Here is a 19,366-nt window from a genome sequence, read left to right as displayed (position 1 = left end):
CAGAACCTTATGGGAAGAACATATTCTACTTTTTTTTTAATGTAGATAAAAAGTGACGCAATTTGTAGATCCATATTTTGCACATCTACATTTGAACTGGTCGGTGGAAAGAAGGTGCTAACCCTCAGTTTAGCGTGAAATTACTTGATTACGGTATTTCTGCATTTTCGAATGCAACACAAGCTTTTAACAAGCAGCTCCATTAGTGCCGCTAGAAATAACTATCTACGATGCAAATTGTTTTGTCTTACATATTTATATCCTTGCCTCTGAATATAACCAACATATAACCTGCAGTAACACAAAATTACTCTTGTGGATTAGCACTTTTTTCCTGTGGTCCCTTTGTCTGACCGAATAGTACTGAATGAGGACGGCGCACAATTACCAGGAACATCAAAAAACTGAAGTGAGTGAGGAAATCAGTCGAATGTTTCAGTTTTTGCAGGATGTGAGTATTGCTTCAGTTTTTATTACTTATTGACGAAGAAAGTGCGCTCAGATTGAGCTTTCAGTAAAGGCCCAAAAATGCTCTGTGAAGCCGCTTCTTAGAAACGATGTAACCGTTTTCCCACTGCTGACAAACAGCTAAAGTTCATTTAAGTTGGTAGGTATGTCTAAAAACGTTACGCTGCCAAAGCAAATACAGGAAATATGCTCGGAGTTATGATAGCCCTGCAGCACAATGGTTATCATGCGATAAGGCAAAGTAGGTACAAAGAATTGGAAACTATAATACAGGAAATCACCTTGGCGAAGCGAAAGAGAACACGAAATATTAAAGTCAACAATTCTATATGGCCCAAATCCTTACGCGTATGTGGGTGCGGACTTTCCAGTAGCTAAATGTCGACATTTCGGCTTGCAGCGCCCAAGGCCGCGGGTTCGAAGTCGAACGAGGCCGGCCGGTTCTTTGACAGCAGCTCGCCGGCTGCTGCCCCGCCTACTTTTCACAAGTGCGTGCGAGAAAACAGCTGACCAGACGCCTTTAAAAGCATTCCTAGCTGCAGGAAGAACAGGAAAATGCAGCGAATTGATGCCGTGAGAAATCCGATGTCAATATTACGATGTAATGAACGCAAAAAGTCGAAAACGGGCAATTTTTATTCTTAATCAATAAGTTATCACTACCGATTTTCAACCTTGAGATACAAATCTCCCGTGATGTCGGTCGGGAACAGAGAATGTGCCATATACAATAACAACTGAGTTATATTTACCTAACTGTCATATACAATAACAACTGAGTTATATTTAGCTAACTGTAAATTACTGACAATGCTACATTACATTTGAAACACTATACACTCACGCGGGAACCTATTTACTGGAAATACTCGTTTAATTCAACGACAAAATAGCACCTGGCTAGAAAGCGAACATGCATGCTGCATTTAGCTTTTCCGTTGTCTCTCGAGTAGCAGCTTAATGTAGCATCAAACATTTTTCGGAAATGTATTTCGGGTAAAGTATGTGACTAAGCATAGCTTAAGGCGCTGCAAAGTCACTTCGAAACGACCCAAGGATGAAACAAAATCTTTATTACTTTCTTGGACACACCACATATCGATGACCCTTGAGAAAGGTACAGGAAGCTTCCAGTTGAACAAAACAAGCCAAGAAAATTCCCGAGTTAGGTTGCAAGAGCTATCCTGCAAAAGCTCCAATTATTCGAGCAGCTGTTAAAAGATGTGTCATTTCCAAGGTAGGCACATAGGTTTTTAATAGCAAATCGAAACAGGGAAATGAGTCATAAATTGAATGAGAAATTCAGTCCGTTGTCCTGCGACAGGCGTATCATCTTAGTCAATGTAGATTTCTAAGCACAGTTTCATTTTCAGCACTCCATCCGGGCGTTAGTTGGCATTCACTGCGATGTCAACGCGATGGAAAGCCTGTCAGAGAGTGGGCTACCTTACACAGGACATCGCAATGTACTTCTTTCGTCATTTTATTTACTTTGCAGGTGTACTGTTTGTCAGTCAACTATTTTTGACTTCTGTCAATGATCAGTCAAAACCTGTCGACAAATTCATGCGTCTCACGTTCTCATTACTGTTTACAGTGCGACAATTGTAAGATTAAATGTCCCCTCGTCTTGCAGGCTAGCATCTGAGCAGGGAAAACTTTTTGCGCGACGTACCTTATTCAGCTGAGGGTTTCGCAGATGGTCGAGCCCTCTGGTGAGCGAGGGGCAAGCGGCGCTGCCGCTCTCGTTGGCCGCCCACTGGCCCATCTTGTCCCTGTGCAGGTCGGACATGGTGGATGATGCTGCTGCTTCTGCTGCCGGCTCCGTAGCTGTGGACGTCTCCTTGCTGCTGCCGTCGCCGCGTTTGCACGAACACGCCTTTCCTTCTGGCTGGCCGCTCTCGACGGCAGTACCGCCATTATAACTCATCCTGTTGGAGGGGGAAAAAGCGGCCGTCAGTGACGTCACACAAAGCGTGCGCTTTGGAGGCAGAGGCGGTGGCGCCGCGCGGCGGCGACCGGCGCTACTGCCAGGCGATCAGCTGAGCGGCAGACGCTACCAAAGCTGGCTCTGGGTCAGCTGCCGTGGATCTCGACCTACATCAACGGGTTGGGGGATCCCTGTCCTTGTAGCTCAGATGTCAGCTGCTCTCATGGCTGCGCGCTTCTTACTTGTGAGCATCTGCAACTGCACTGCACGCATTGTGATGAACCGTATTCAATAATAAGACGAATATTTCCCTGGAACGCCCTTCCTTCTATCATTAAATACTTCACACCCTTTCTCAGGATAAATCTAACCATTTTCCTCTTCCAGATAATGAAATAATTGTTGATATATACCTGAGACCTGCGAAATACCCTCAGACTTCAAGAAGAATATAATAAGTCCAATCCCAAAGAAAGCAGGTGTTGACAGACGTGAAAATTACCGAACTATCAGTTTAATAAGTCACGGCAGCAAAATACTAACGCGAATTCTTTACAGACGAATGAAAAAACTGGTAGAAGCCGACCTCGGGGTAGATCAGTTTGGATTCCGTAGAAATGTTGGAACACGTGAGGCAATACTGACCCTACGACTTCTTAGAAGAAAGATTAAGGAAAGCCAAACCTACGTTTCTAGCATTTGTAGACTTAGAGAAATCTTTTGACAATGTTGACTGAAATACTCTGTTTCAAATTCTGAAGATGACAGGGGTAAAATACAGGGAGCGACAGGCTATTTACAACTTGTACAGAAACCAGATGGCAGTTATAAGAGTTGAGGGGCATGAAGGGGAAGCTGTGGTTGGGAAGGGAGTGAGACAGGGTTGTAGCCTATCCCCGATGTTATTCAATCTGTATATTGAGCAAGCAGTAAAGGAAACAAAAAACTTCGGAGTAGGTATTAAAATCCATGGAGAAAAAATAAAAACTTTGAGGTTCGCCGATGACATTGTAATTCTGTCAGAGACAGTAAAGGACTTGGAAGAGCAGTTGAATGGAATGGACAGTGTCGTGAAAGGAAGGTATAAAATGAACATCAACAAAAGCAAAACGAGGATAGTGGGATGTAGTCGAATTAAATCGGGGGATGCTGAGGGCATTAGATTAGGAAATGAGACACTTAAAGTAGTAAAGGAGTTTTTCTATTTGTGCAGCAAAATAATTGGTGATGGTCGAAGTAGAGAGGATATAAACTGTAGAATGGCAATGGCAAGGAAAGCGTTTCTGAAGAAGAGAAATTTGTTAACATCGAGTATAGATTTAAGTGTCAGGAAGTCGTTTCTGAAAGTATTTGTATGGAGTGTAGCCATGTATGGAAGTGAAACATGGACGGTAAGTAGTTTGAACAAGAAGAGAATAGAAGATTTCGAAATGTGTTGCTATAGAAGAATGCTGAAGATTAGATGGGTAGATCACATAACTAATGAGGAGGTATTGAATAGAATTGGGGAGAAGAGGAGTTTGTGGCACAACTTGACTAGAAGAAGGGATCGGTTGGTAGGACATGTTCTGAGGCATCGAGGGATCACCAATTTAGTATTGGAGGGCAGCGTGGAGGGTAAAAACGTAGAGGGATGTTGTGTCGATTCCCTAAGGTCTCGACACAATGAGTGGCTAGGTGCACGCGAAACTAACGCAGACGGGCGTAAATTCTGAAACAGGAGACTGGATGAAAAACTATAAAGAAAAGAAGAGAGATTGTCATCTACTTAACTTTTAATGATGTTCTTGTTGAAATACATCTCTTGCATAGTAGTAAGCAATTAGCAATGATACACATGGCGCCTTGCTAGGTAGTAGCGATGGACTAGCTGAAGGCTATTTAATCTGTCTCTCGGCAAATGAGAGGAAGACGTGATACGTCTTGTCGCAAGCTATGTCGTCCGTACAACTGGGGCGAGGTCAAGTCCGTGTCTTGTGACCTGCCATGTGGTGGCGCTAGGTTTGCGATTACATAGTGGCGACACGCGGGTCCGACATGTACTACAGGACCGCGGCCGATTTAAGTTACCACCTAGCAAGTGTGGTGTCTAGCAGTGACACCACAGGGAGACCAAGAGATGAATACACTAGGCAGATTCAGAAGGATGTAGGCTGCAGTACGTACTGGGAGATGAAGCAGCTTGCACAGGATAGAGTAGCATGGAGAGCTGCATCAAAACAGTCTCAGGACTGAAGACCACAACAACAACATATTTCTGTCATCAACTGTAAGCTATCCAACCCGCCCCAGTCCAAATGAAGGTTCTAAACCAGCTATTTACTGCCTACCTGAAACCCTTCTCATCTCTTACTCTCTACCTTTCAACAGTCAGCTACTTCCCTCAGATGTATTATACACTTACTTTTTCAAAGAATATTCTCTCCATTACGGTTCCACTAAGGTGGCGCAGTGATAAGATACTGGACATTCAGTTGGGAGGAAGACGGAGACGGTTCAAATTCGAATTTGGCCTTCCAGTTTTCCATTGTTTCGCTGACTCAAAGTAAATGGCAGGATAGTTCCCCTGATAATGGTACATCTGATTTCCTTTCCCCTTTGTGCTCGGTCTCTAAACCGAAATCATCATTGCCGAAAGGGGATCTGAATCCTGCTTCTCCAGACTTCGAGTCCAGTGCCACTTGGCTCGCTAAGGCAGCGGGTGGAGGACGGGTGGAGGGTCGGGGGTGGGTCAGAATATTTTGTTCTATATACTTACTTAGCCCGTCGTCCAGCACAAAGACAGTGCCCAGGTATTAAATTACAACTGAAGAATTTCATCATCTGTTGACATAGCTCACCGTTGAGGTTTATTCTTGTACACAGCTGACACTCATTTGTTAAAATGAACGAGAAGCTGTTATGTACCATTTGGAGGGATAGGAAATGTTGATAAATTAAATACCGGGTGATCAAAAAGTCAGTATAAATTTGAAAACTGAATAAATCACGGAATAATGTATATAGAGAGGTACAAATTGACACACATGCTTGGAATGACATGGGGTTTTATTAGAACCAAAAAAATACAAACGTTCAAAAAATGTCCGACAGATGGCGCTTCATCGTATCAGAATAGCAATAATTAGCAAAACAAAAAAAGGTTCAAATGGCTCTGAGCACTATGGGACTTAACTTGTGTGGTCATCAGTCCCCTAGAACTTAGAACTACTTAAACCTAACTAACCTAAAGACATCACACACATCCATGCCCGACGCAGGATTCGAATCTGTGACTGTAGCGGTCGCGCGGTTCCAGACTGTAGCGCCTAGAACCGCTCGGGTACCCCGGCCGGCAATTAGCATAACAAAGTAAGACAAAGCAAAGATGATGTTCTTTACAGGAAATGCTTAATATGTCCACCATCATTCCTCAACAATAGCTGTAGTCGAGGAATAATATTGTGAACAGTACTGTAAAGCATGTCCGGAGCTATGGTGAGGCATTGGCGTCGGATGTTGTCTTTCAGCATCGCTAGAGATGTCGGTCGATCATGGTACACTTGTGACTTCAGGTAACGCGAAAGCCAATAATCGCACGGACTGACGTCTGGGAGCCTGGGAGGCCAAGCATGACGAAAGTGGCGGCTGAGCACACGATCATCACCAAACGACGAGCGCAAGAGATCTTTCACGCGTCTAGCAATATGGGGTGTTTTTTTTTTTAGTTCTAATAAAACCCCATGTCATTCCAAGCATGTGTGTCAATTTTTACCTATCTACATTACTTCGGGGTTTATTAAGTTTTCAAATTTATACTGACTTTTTGATCTCCCGGTATATGATAAAGCGAACATCTCTTACTGTACGGAGAAAAAACTAAAAATGTCTTGAAGAAAGTAAAATAAATATTCTATTTAGCACAGAAAATGACCAAAACAAGTTGCATTAAAAGTATGTAAAAAGCAAGCAAGCCAAACGCAAACGTTTTCTCTGATAGTGGATGTTTATTGATATCAAACATTGAAATCTAATAAATGTCACAAGTTATAATATTGTTTGGTCAATGTTCAAAGTATTCGTGATAACAGGTTCAACGTAATACATATCAGACATACAACACACACACACACACACACACACAGACACACACACACACTGGATTATCTCAGGTATGTAAATAGTACGCTATCCACTGGAAGCCACCTGTGGTAGCGCGAATGCCTCCTCTTTTATATTTTTGACATTAGGAACACGATTACAAGTCATAATTTTGTCTAAACGAGCATGTAGTACAACTTGTAACAAAAGCGACTCTTACGATAAGTTCCCCATTGCGGTTGCTAATTTCAAAGTATTTGTCTTCTCACTTTCTTCCACGGAAGCACAACTTTTGAGAAAAACACCCAAATGATAACAAAAAGAATTAATAAAAGCACTGTCTCACATGTCTAGAAAACAAGATTGCGAACAAGGTTATCTTTTGTTTGTAGGAAAACGAATCACATATACTGACAAAAGATATTTCTTGAAAACTGCACGAACGTATACAGAATAACGAAAGGGTCGAACACAGGCAATGTTTTACATCTCCCAGATAAAGACTGAGCAGGTAATGTATTCTTAGAAACATAATTCTGCATTTTTGAACTATATGAAATTCGGTATCAATCTTTCCTTTATTCTTTCGTATTTCTTCTGTCGAAAGGAGAATTACACAAACTTTGGAAAGTTACAACTATATATTCAATTTTTTGTTAATTTTGAGTGCTTCAGAAGCACTAGACGTCACAATGAATTATCTTTCCTCTAAACCTTTCTTTTTCTTAATTTATTCTACGTGTAAAGTTAAATTATTGGTATCATTTACCAATATTCAATACCGAGCGTGATAATAAGAAAATCTCGATGTGAATGGGGTGTTGAGCACTAAGTCCCGTCCTTCCAGCTTTAGGAAATACTGTAGATTAAGCGATAAGTCTGGAATAAAGAGAGTAACCATTGTACGGGGTTTCTTCAGAGAAATGCCACATTTTTTGAAGTAGTTTAAAAATAGCAATTTTTTGTTTTTTTTTTTTTTTCAGATCTAACTTGCCGGTTGATTTCAGAAGGACCCAAAGTTGCTGCCCAATTTTTGTCAAAGTTTGGAGCGTGTTCATTGTTTCATTGTTGCCCGTCCAAGTGTCTGGCGTTAGTTCAAGAGCAGGCACACATTGTGGTTTGGCACGCAGAGCTTAAATCCATGGCAAACCATTTTGGTGCTGTTTGGAGCAAAGTAGCACCAGATGCCAAGAGGATAAAAACGTGACGTAAGCAGTTTCTGGACGCTGAGAGCGGTCTGAAGCGGCATGCAGGGGTTCAGCGTGTCTCTGAAGAACAAGTTGAGAATGTTCGCCAAGCTTTCCAACGACGTCCACGCAAATCAATTTGTTAAGCTTCGCAGGAACTTCAGATACCACGTGCAGCTACTCATGAGGTCTTCAAAAAGCGGTTGCGTCTCTGTTCACACAAGGTTCAGATTATGCAGGGCGTAAAGCCCGAAGACAAGCAACAGAGATATGGATTTGAATGTGAAACGCTTAACCGAATCGACCGGAATGCTGCTTCCTTGACAAGTTTAATGCTTCCTGGCGAAGCCACGTTCCATGACTCAACTGCGAATAAGCATAACGTTCACACCTGGAGTTCACTGAATCCATACAGTTTCACGGAAATTGTGCGAGATCGCCCGAGTGTAAACATTTGGTGCAGCCTCATGTGCGGCAAGATAACTGTATTGTTTTTCTTTCCTGAGGTGATTTTCACAGAAACGACGTACTTATATATGTTGGAAATGTTTGCTTTCCCCAAGTCGAAGACCTGCAACCAAATCTTTGCTTTCAACGAGTTGGTGCTCCACCTCACTGGTGGTCGGATGGTCGAAAAACTCTGAATCGAACATTTCTAGGACTCTGGATTAGAAGACATGGAACCGTAAACTGGCCTCCGGTTCTCCTGACATCACACCATTGGATTTTTTTATCTCTGGGGCAAGGTGAATGACAGGGTGCTCGCCACTACAGTACGAGACTTTCAACAACTCTGTATTCGGATTACGGAAGTCATCGGTTTCATCCCTCCTGATATGTTGAAGCTGACCCGGATGGAAATTGAGAGCAAACTAAACATTCTTCGCGTCATCGCACTAGCTCACCTTGAAGTGTTCTGATTTCGCGTCATAATTTTTTTGAACTCTTAACTTGACATATATCTTACTTTTGAGATAGAAACAAATTTATTTCATTTAATTTGGTGTTGGGAGCAAATTGAAAGAAGGGTAATTCCATGTATACTCCCAGTATTATTACCGAACGAGGTGGCACACATCTTGGAATTCGACTTACATTTGAGAGGGCAGCAATTTAAATCCATGTCCTTCCTTCCAGATTTAGGTTTTGTATGGGTTCCCGGAATCGAGTAACATAAACGCCGTGATAGATGCTTTGAAAATAAAAACAGATTGTTTCACTGCTCATCCTATGTTACATTAGGTCTCTGTTCCGTCATTGACGGGTAGTTAATATGTAATCCCCTTTCGTTTTTGCCTTTGCAACGTTATTGCTTTATTTCCAGAGATATTCGTTGCCTCTGTCTAAACTTGTGAAGTGTGTCGTATATGTGACTGTACTGGTTGGTCACTGCGAAGCATACTATGCCTATGTCACTGAGGAAGAGTACTGAAATGACATTTCTTGTCTTAACCACTGCAATATTTCGCTTTCTTTCCAATAATGAATCGCCGTAGACGCTGAAATGAGGACTAGTGGAGCATTTGGAATTTAATACAGAACGTTGTAATGCAGAGACACCATTTCTGCTTCCTTCGCCACCACAATTCACGAGGGTAAAACCTGTCCTCAACAATCTATAGGTTGGTGTGTCACTCACTTGATATAATCGCGCGGTCTACTAGGTGCAGAAGTATGAAACCGGACTTCCACTATAGATGGTGCTAGTCGTCAGTATGGGGCCCGAGAGACCACGTCTGCAGCGCCATCTGCTTCCTGTAGCGGCTGACGACAAATGTTAACACACAGTAAACCAAGTTCCACACATCGGTATCTGTTTCAAATCCGTAAACATGTCGAGTTTTGTGCTTATGAACAGCTATTGGTTTTCTGTTATCATTTGAATTTGCGTACACCATTGGTTTTCTGTTATCATTTGTAGAAAACTGCTGCAGAATCCCATCGAATGCTTGTCGAAACTTTCAAAGAACATGCTCTTGGGAAAACACAGTGTTTCGAGTGGTTCAAAAAATTGAGAAGTGGTGATTTTGACGTGAGAAACGAAGAGCGCGGGAAACCACCGAAAAAGTTCTAAGACAACGAATTGCAGGCATTATTGGAGGAAGGTGGTACTCAAACTCAGCAGGAACTCGCGCAACAATTGAATGAGACGCAGAAATCCGTTTCTCTTCGGTTGGAGCTATGGGAAAGGTGCAGAAAGAGAGAAAAATGGGTTCCGCATGAACTGAATGAAAGACAGCAAGCAAATCGAAAGGCCACTTGTGAAATGCTGCTCGCCAGATACAAAAGAAGGTCGTTTCTCTATCGAATAGTGACAGGTGATGAAAAATGGATATATTTTGAGAATCATAACTAAGCGTCGTAAATCATGGGTGAATTCAGGCAAACCATCGATATCGCTTTGGAAAGAAGACAATGTTCTGTGTTTGATGGGATCAGAAGGTGTCATCTATTATGAGCTGCTAAAACCTAGTGAAACCGTTAACACTGATCAAAACCAACAGCAAATGATCGATTTAAATCTAGCATTACGTGAAAAACGACCGGAATATGGAAAAAGTCAACACAAAGTCGTATTGCTCCATGATAACGCCACATCACACACAGCAACATGGGTCATGTAAACCATCGAAGCGTTCAGTTGGGAAATACTAGGGCGTGCGGCTGATTCTCCAGACTTGCCTCCGTCAGACAATCATCTCTTTGCATCACTGAAACACAATCTCACTGGAAAACGCTTCAGTTTGTATGAAAATGCGCGATAATGGCTCACTGACTGGTTCGCTTTAAAAGAAGTTTATTTTTTTATTTTATTTGGCGTGGCATTCATAGCCTGCCGGAGATGTGGGAGAAATGTATAAATAGCACTGGAGATTATTTTGAAATAATATTGTTTATCAGTTTCAAAAAACAGACGTGTAGTTATTGCAACAAATATCTGGTTTCATGTTTCTACACCTGGCAGCTGCAAGGACATTGCTTGGGAGTGTTTGTCTTTGAAGGGAATTCTAGCAGTCAACTTTGTTACTCCTCTCGCTGTTCGAAATAACAAAATTTCGAGAAAATGTTCAAATGTGTGTGAATTCCTAAGGGACCAAACTGCTGAGATCATCGGTCCCTAGACTTACACACTACTTAAACTAACTTATGCTAAGAGCAACACACACACCCATGCCCGAGGCAGGACTCAATCTCCGACGGGAGGGGCCACGCAGTCCGTGACGTGACGCCTCTAACCACGCGGCCACTCCGTGCGGCAAAATTTCGAGACAAGTGAACAGCTTCGACGGTTTCTTTCGGCTCGAGAGATAAGTATAATTGACAAAATTTATCTTGTTTTGTGCAGTCACAAGCGCGAGCGTTATACAAAGAAGCCACTACAATAAAGCAGGGATTTAGGCGCACTTAGAGAATCCGACTCCTTGCTAAATTTACATTCTCTGTTGAAGGACGGAAAATTCCTGGCACGCAGACGCCCTTAGCTCTAAAACAGATTTATTACGCTGTCGTAACTTCCATGCGACGCGACTGGGAGGCTCTTCGGAGCGCTCCGGGTAGGGTGATGTGCATATCGATTTGGAATTCAGTGTCTAGGCTTACCAACTTCCGTGAACCGTGGAAACTCGCTACATTAATAGCTTCTGCCCCATTACACGATTTCATTATCGATTTCTAATACATCTACTATGTGTCTCTCATCATTATGTATTCCTGTTTTCTTCCTTTATTCGCATCCGCTAACCTTACCATAATGAATGTTAATAAGACTGAAATTTCTTAAATTACATGTATTTATTACTATATCTATTACCACTCTCATTCTTCTTCTTCTTTTACTACGTATTATTGTTAATTATTGGCCCACTCATTTGTGCATGATACTTGCATAATGATAATGGTTTCACCAATAATTTAACTCTAAATTAACCAACTTCTCCAAGAGCACGACGAGCTATTCTGCAGATCTTCAGTAAAACTCTCTTTTGTAGTTGCTGTCAGAGTGATGGACGCAAAAGTCCGATTACAACGGATTGTTTAATCCGTTATTATCCTACGGAGCCACAACATTGTGAAATTTTCGTTTTGTACTACATGAGGAGGATGGTATCTGTCGTATGGAGGAAAGCTTTTCTTTAATAGCTACCTCTGTTCCAGCTTTTTCGGCGACCTCACCATGCCTTTCCTAATATTCTGCTATTATTATTGTCATTATGTACTGTTCATGTACTATCCATATTGTAACGTTGACTCATTAAATATGTTTGCTGATCTAGCCAGGTGAAATAAATGCAGAAATAAATAAACATACCACGTATTGCTTCAGTGCCGTGAATTTCACTACCCTAAACCATTTGTACCTATCTATAGATGTCGTAAGACAAAGTAAATGACTGTGCTGCAAACTGCATTCGCGACCGCGCTTCATTTACGCGTATTATTAACAGTCCCAGTTGTCGCAGCTTGCGCGTCAGAGGTGTTAACCGAGTTGATGCAATTCCGGATTGTGTTAACTGCAACTGTCTCGAGTATAGTGCGCAGTGTGGTGTAGTGTCATGTTTTTGTTTTTGTTCTTAATGATGGTGATAATGACGACGACGAGGACGATGACGACGACGATGATGATGATGATGATGATGATGACGAGAGAAGGGAGAGGGTAAATCTCGGTGCCAAGCGAAGCCTTTTTCTCTCGATTAACAATAACACAGTCGTCAATTTTAACATCCCATTCACAGTGTTTTATACTTCACTCTATGAGACCACAAAGAGCAGAAAGAAAGAATAACAAAGTAAAACCTACATCAGCCATCAAATGTTCAGGATCGGCTGTATGAAGCGTCGCTTGGTTTTGACTCTAGTCTCCAAGCGATAATTCAGTGCCTCCGTTCCGTCATGAGGGTTTCGCTCCGTGTGGGAATCGTCTTAGGTTTGAAGCCATAATACGCTAATGATGGTGATTTCTTCACCGGATTAACGTGTTGAGATAGACAGAATCTCTGAAGGAAAGGAACTATGTACCGGTATATTTTTCACCTTCTAACTTGCTTTGTTTCCTGCTCATCCTTAACAAACAAGTCAAAGTTACGATGCGCAAGTAGTGAGTACATCATCCAAAATTTTTCGCCTAACACATCATCAACCCGGTGTTGGCAGGTGCTGAAAATCACTATAGTTACTACAAAACAGATACCGACAAAAATCGCTGAAAGGATTACAGTTAATTTAATGTTCCACTAATATATCTTCCAGAAAATTCTGAATAGTATCGGGACATTTTGATCCTAGTTTCTTCATTTATTCATAAGAGGAGAAGAGTTTATATCGGTACCAGGTGTCACCCTGACCCTTCGCTTTCCACTTTACGAAAAACAAAGACACTGTAACGAAACGCTTGTTAATAACGGGGTAAATAGAACCAATACATACTAGACATTTTCAGAACGTCCATCTGTCAAAACAGCAACACTCTAAATGCAACAACGAACGCACATCCAGACGGAAGGTCCCAATTCGAAATAGCAGCTGAATATGCCATTGGAAGTCTTCAGTCGACAATGGCATGCGAATTGACTTTTTTCATTTCTGAAAGTATCATCATCAACAGGGCGTCAGTGTACAGAATGAAACTACTTAGTTGTCAGCTGGACATCAATATACCGGACTAGCGTTACTACAAAAAAAAAAGACTGTCCTAAATTTTTTGAATTTATGTGTCGCCATCTGACTATAATAATTTTTCTTTTATAATTGCGTAGGCTTCTGCGGCCAGAGTCAGTCAACATAAAAGTTTTCTGGGTATGGTACCGCGTCATAATGTAAAAAACTACTGCTGCTGGAGAAAAACCAACGTTTCGGCCACGGTTTCAGCGGCCTTCTAGACCCAAACGAAGGCCGCTGCAACCGTGGCCGAAACGTTTGTTTTTCTCCAGCAGCAGTAGTTTTTTACATTATGACGCGGTACCATACCCAGAAAACTTTTATGTCGATATTTTCTTTTATTGTTATACGATCTAGGTTTCGGCCTTAGGCCATTTACAAGTACAAAAACAGGAATAAACGAAAGAGCATAAATCATAAAAGCAATAATTACGGTAATCATGAAAAATAATGTACACACATCAAAAAAAGTTTTGCATCACCTCGGTTCCGAGAGTTCCGAAACCTGTACAGAAAACTGGAATAGAGATCAACATAAATATCATTTCCACCCTTTTTTTTTTTTTTTTGCTCATGAAAACCACACATTGCATGTTTACCACCATACAGCGAGTCCTTCAGAGATGGTGATCCAGATTGCTGTACACCGGTACCTCTAATACCCAGTAGCAAGTCCTCTTGCATTGATGCATGCATGTTTTCGTTGTGGCACACTATGCACTAGTTCAAGGCATTGTTGGTCCACGTTGTCTCCACTTCTCAACGGCGATTCGGCGTAGATCCCTCAGAGTGGCTGGTAGGTCACGTCGTTCTTAAACAGCCCTTTTCAATCTGTCCCAGCCATGTACGATAGGGTTCATACCTGGAGAACATGCAGGCCACTCTAGTCGAGCGATGTTGTTATCCTGAAGAAAGTCATTCACAAGATGTGCACGATGGGGGCGCGAATTGTCGTCCATGAAGGCGAATGCCTCACCAATATGCTGCCGATATTGTTGCACTATCGGTCGGAGGATGGCATTCATGTATCGTACAGCCGTTACGGTGCCTTCCATGACCACCAGCGGCGTACATCGGCCCCACACAATGCCAACTCAAAACATCAGGGAACCTCCACCTTGCTGCACTCACTGAACAGTGTGTCTAAGCGTTCAGAATGACTGGGTTGCCTCCAAACACGTCTCCGACGATTGTCTGGTTGAAGGCATATGCGACACTTATCGGTGAAGAGAACGTGATGCCAATCCCGAGCGGTCCATTCGGCATGTTGTTGGGCCCATCTGTACCGCGCTGCATGGTGTCGTGGTTGCAAAGATGGACCTCGCCACGGACGTCGGGAGTGAAGTTGTGCATCATGCAGCCTATTGCGCACAGTTCGAGTCGTACCACGACATCCTTGTTGCTGCACGAAAAGCATTATTCAACGTGGTGGCGTTGCTGTCAGGGTTCCTCTGAGCCATAGTCCGTAGGTAGCGGTCATCCACTGCAGTAGTAGCCCTTGGGCTGTCTGAGCGAGGCATGTTATCGACAGTTCCTGTCTCTATGTATCTCCTCCATGTCCGAAAAACATCCCTTCGGTTCAATCCGAGACGCCTGGGCACTTCCCTTGTTGAGAGCCCTTCCTGGCACAAAGTAACAATGCGGATGCCATCGAACCGCGGTTTTGGCTGTCTAGGCATGGTTTCAGTACAGACAACACGAGCCGTGTATCTCCTTCCTGGTGGAATGACTGGAACTGATCGGCTGTCTCACCCCCTCCGTCTAATAAGCGCTGCTCATGTTTGGTTGTTTACATCATTGGGTGGGTTTAGTGACATCTCTGAACAGTCACAGGGGCTGTATCTGGCCGGCCGGGGTGGCCGAGCGGTTCTAGTCGCTACAGTCTGGAGCCGAGCGACCGCTATGGTCGCAGGTTAGAATCCTGTCTCGAGCATGGATGTGTGTGATGTCCTTAGGTTAGTTAGGCTTAATTAGTTCTAAGTTATAGGTGACTGATGACCTCAGACGTTAAGTCGCATAGTGCTCAGAGCCATTTGAACCATTTTTGACTGTATCTGTGATACAATATCCACTGTCAACGTCTATCTTCAGGAGTTCTGGGAACCGGGGTGATGCAAAACTTTTTTTTTATGTGTGTGTAAATACCATGAGTCTTTACCTTATTTACATATCAAACGACATCATACTGGTATGAAATTCAAGTCGTTTTTGGAAAAGCATATCCGGTCATATAGTCCAGATCTGTCATTATTAAAAGTGAGATTATCTCCAGAACGCCTAAATATATTGCAGACTTTCATTTTTGGATGCTACTGCACAGCTCTTATCTGAAACTGCCACCCACGCAATTGTGTCTGAACAACAACTTATATGGAGATAGATCCAACGATCTTCCAAATATGACCTGAGAGACTTCACAGCCTGCACAACGCAGTCTGTGGTGTCTTAGGGAACCAAGTAGTTGAACTGCTTATTTTGCGTGATAAATACGTTATGTTTGCATACAGTGGTACATAACAGTGTTTACAGTTTATGACATGGAGGTTCACTATTAAATTTCATATGTAAACATCATAAAGCGTCTTATCGTAATATATTTGAAACAAACATGGAGTTTCTACATTGTAATAAAATTAATTATGTGCAACATGGTGCACTATTTAGGCGAGAAGTAGTATGTTTCGTTACAAATTGCAACAGCAGTACGTAAATGGTCCCAAAAGTCCGTCACACCAAAACAATTAACCAAGAAAGCCACTTATGGTTGGGAGGTGAAGTAATATGGATGCAACTGTGGAGCCAAAGCTTTTGGATCATATAAGAATAAAATAAAAATTTTGACAGTCAAACGGCAGCGGCACCATTCAAAAAGTTTGCCATGACTGCGGCCTCAACCAAAATAAAAATCTAAAAATTTTCTTATTGTTGTTGGAAATTTGTGGTAAGGTCTAATGGGGCCAAACTGCTGAGGTCTTCGGTACCTAAGGTGACACACTTAATCTAACTTTAACTTACGCTAAGGACAACAAACACACCCATTCCCGTGGGAGGACTCGAACCTCTTAGGGGGGGGGGGGGGGGGGGGGAGCCACGTGGACCGTGACAAGACGCCCGAGACCACTCGGCTATCCCGCGCGGCTTTCTTGTTGTTGCTGTGGTCGCTAGTCCATCCTATGCGTCTCCGCATTACTCCTGCAACCTACTTTCATTTGAATCTGCTTAATATAGTCAGATCTTGGTCTCTCACGACAATTTTTACCCTTCACACTTCCATCCATTACCAATTTGACGTTTTCTAGTAACTAATACCCATTTTTAATCAAGTTGTTCCATAAACGTTGTAAGGGAAACAAATAGCGTGTAGCAGCTTGTTTTTTTTTCCTAGTGCTATCCAGTTCTCACATTCTATCTCGTTTTACCTTTTTGGGTAGATCAAGAACGTCCAGATGCTCTCCCACCTCCTGAACAACAGCGATCATCACCTCAGCCCAGTTATAGCGGCTGCACGTGAAATCATCACTAGAATTGGAAAAGAGTACAATCCTTACGAACAGACTGTAGTAACGCACAAAAACGAAGCTCTCCCACCTAGTCTCCCGGTACACAATCGTTTATATGTCATAAGAAACTACGAAGTTTTCGTTCGCTATGGTCATCATCACCACCACCACTGTTGTGTCGTCCGAAGAGTGAGCTGCCAAAGCAAGGTTTGGCACCTCGCAACGCAACCTCAAGAAAGGATAGTCGCTGCAAGCCTTATCGACGAATGTGCGACAACGGCGTAGCAACGCCCAGAACGTTTCGCTACGCCACCGCAATGAATCTTCTGCTCACGGCTGAGCACACTACCGTTTAGCCCATTCCGTAAGACGACAGCATCGTCTTCTAGTAGACTAGCTGTGTGATCAGTTTATGAGGCAGACAATGACGTGAAAGTTATTGTTAAGTGTACTCTGAGAGACCGTAATTTGTCTGTATCAAGTGATACGTTTGCTCAGAAACAGTTGTAATTGCTCGTGACATTCCGGTCGAAAAGGATTATACAAAGTAATGTAATTCTTCTTATCTACATTGTAATAAAGTGAACTAATATTTTATGTGGTATAGTATCCACTCGGTCTCCTCCCGAAGCAAACCAAATACTCCACTGCTGGACCGGCGAGTGTATTTTCGTCCGGTTCAACAAGAATCATCATCGACAACAACTACAACTACAAATAGAAATATAACTACTACATCAATACAGCAGCAACAACAGCTACTACTACTACTACTACTATTACTACTATACTAATACTACAGGGTGGTGCAAAATAGGTGTTACAAAGCGCTTGCCTAGTGTGGTTTAATCGTATACTGTATATGATTCTCCTTGCAACTATCAACGATTTCTCAGTTCACGTTTCAGAACGGAAGCACTATCATCGGAAGACTGTTTATCGTAAAGAAAGACATTTTATGCAAATTCTGGGCATAACTTATGAGACATACATTCAACAGTACATTTGTTCCAAAAACAGCACCATCCTGAATGACCTTTTCTCAGTGAGATTACAGTACAGAACGGAAGTCTAATTCTGATAACAAAATTTGGAAATCCTCTGATACTGCCGGCCGGGGTGGTCTGGTGGTTCTAGGCGCTACAGTCTTGAACCGCGCGACCGTTACGGTCGCAGGTTCGAATCCTGCCTTGGGCATGGATGTGTGTGATGACCTTAGGTTAGTTAGGTTTAAGTAGTTCTAAGTTCTAGGGGGATGATGACCTTAGAAGTTAAGTCCAATAGTGCTCAGAGCCATTTGAACCATTTGCACCTCTGATACTCATTCTGCGCAATGTTTCCCCTGTTTTCTGTAGCTTGATAAAACCTTTTGAAAACACCTTACTCCAGGAAGGGCCACTCATTGCGACCAACCTCAGTTGTAACACTGGAGAATGTGGAACGAGTGAGAACCCTATTCATTCTGGAGTCCATTACATCAACAGGACATGCAGCTTAGCGACTTAAGGTGTCAAGACGATCTCTCCAGTGAATAATGAAAGAGATACTTAACCTTTTCCCTTAGAAAATTCAACAGTGCCAACCTTTGAAGCACATGAATGTGAAGCGGTGATATTCATTAGCAAATGAGATGACTGAAGGTTTTGAAAACGGAACAGTCGATAAGGATCAGATAAGTTTAGTGGTGAGGCACACTTGTGTCGCCATGGGTACGTCAACAGACACAACTGGCGTCATTGTGGTACTGCGAATTTACACGTTCAAGCTCTTGCTCCACTTAATACACTAAAAGTCACTCTGGTGCGTTACTGAACCCATTTTTATTGAGGGACTTGTCACAGCAGACAAATACAGACAGTTACTGGAACACGAATTTGTACCGTCTCACAGTGGGCCAGATAGCTTCAAAACCTGGATATTACAGAAAAATGGATATAAAATTCCAGAAAACTGTGTTTTTCATATAGATTCTTTAGGTCGCTGATTAGGAATCCCACGTTGGAATTACAAAACTCAAAATGACAGATCCAATTTGGAGGATCAAAAATTATTAATTTATAGGATTCGAGCAAAACGTCGGGTGCAAAGTATACTGAGGTCGCTGATAACGAACAAAAAGTTGAAATTTCCGTATTGAAGCGTTTTGTTTGATATTTTACGTTTTCAGTTGAAATCATTGTCAATTCGTCGCTTCTCTCATTATTGCTTTCAAAAGGGACACTGTCGGGTTGTGCACTGGGAGACGGTTCGAGAAGCACATCTTTTACCTCAGATGGCATCTGTTTATCTTGAATGGATTCGAAGATGCCAGAAGCCGATGGAATACGACATGTATCGTTTTCTCACGGGAATATTTTCGTGTAAAATCTACTCGATAAGGGCGGGTATCCTTATTCCGAGCTTCCTCCGCATCTTCGGATAGCCGACCAATAGGTAACGGATTAGCTTCGATTACGGCATATCCGTGCTTCAAAACTATGTGGACTGATGTTGGCATTAGAATATTATGCCACCAGTTGGCACCCGAGTTTCAAGAAATATAC

At 42.4% G+C, this 19,366-nt stretch overlaps 1 protein-coding gene across 1 annotated transcript in view; it reads right to left on the bottom strand.

Moving 5' to 3' along the window:
• Positions 1–19,366, bottom strand: part of LOC126237117 (NADP-dependent malic enzyme-like) — a 142,573-nt gene that overhangs the window by 101,005 nt on the left and 22,202 nt on the right. The window contains exon 2 of the mRNA XM_049946933.1: positions 2,144–2,399. Coding sequence (XP_049802890.1) covers positions 2,144–2,399 — 256 coding nt within the window. The remainder of the gene's footprint in view (positions 1–2,143; positions 2,400–19,366) is intronic.

Source organism: Schistocerca nitens, chromosome 2 (genome assembly GCF_023898315.1).
Source record: "Schistocerca nitens isolate TAMUIC-IGC-003100 chromosome 2, iqSchNite1.1, whole genome shotgun sequence".
Classification (NCBI taxonomy): domain Eukaryota; kingdom Metazoa; phylum Arthropoda; class Insecta; order Orthoptera; family Acrididae; genus Schistocerca; species Schistocerca nitens.
Note: the sequence above shows the minus strand (reverse complement) of the source record. Positions and strands in the feature narration are given on the sequence as shown.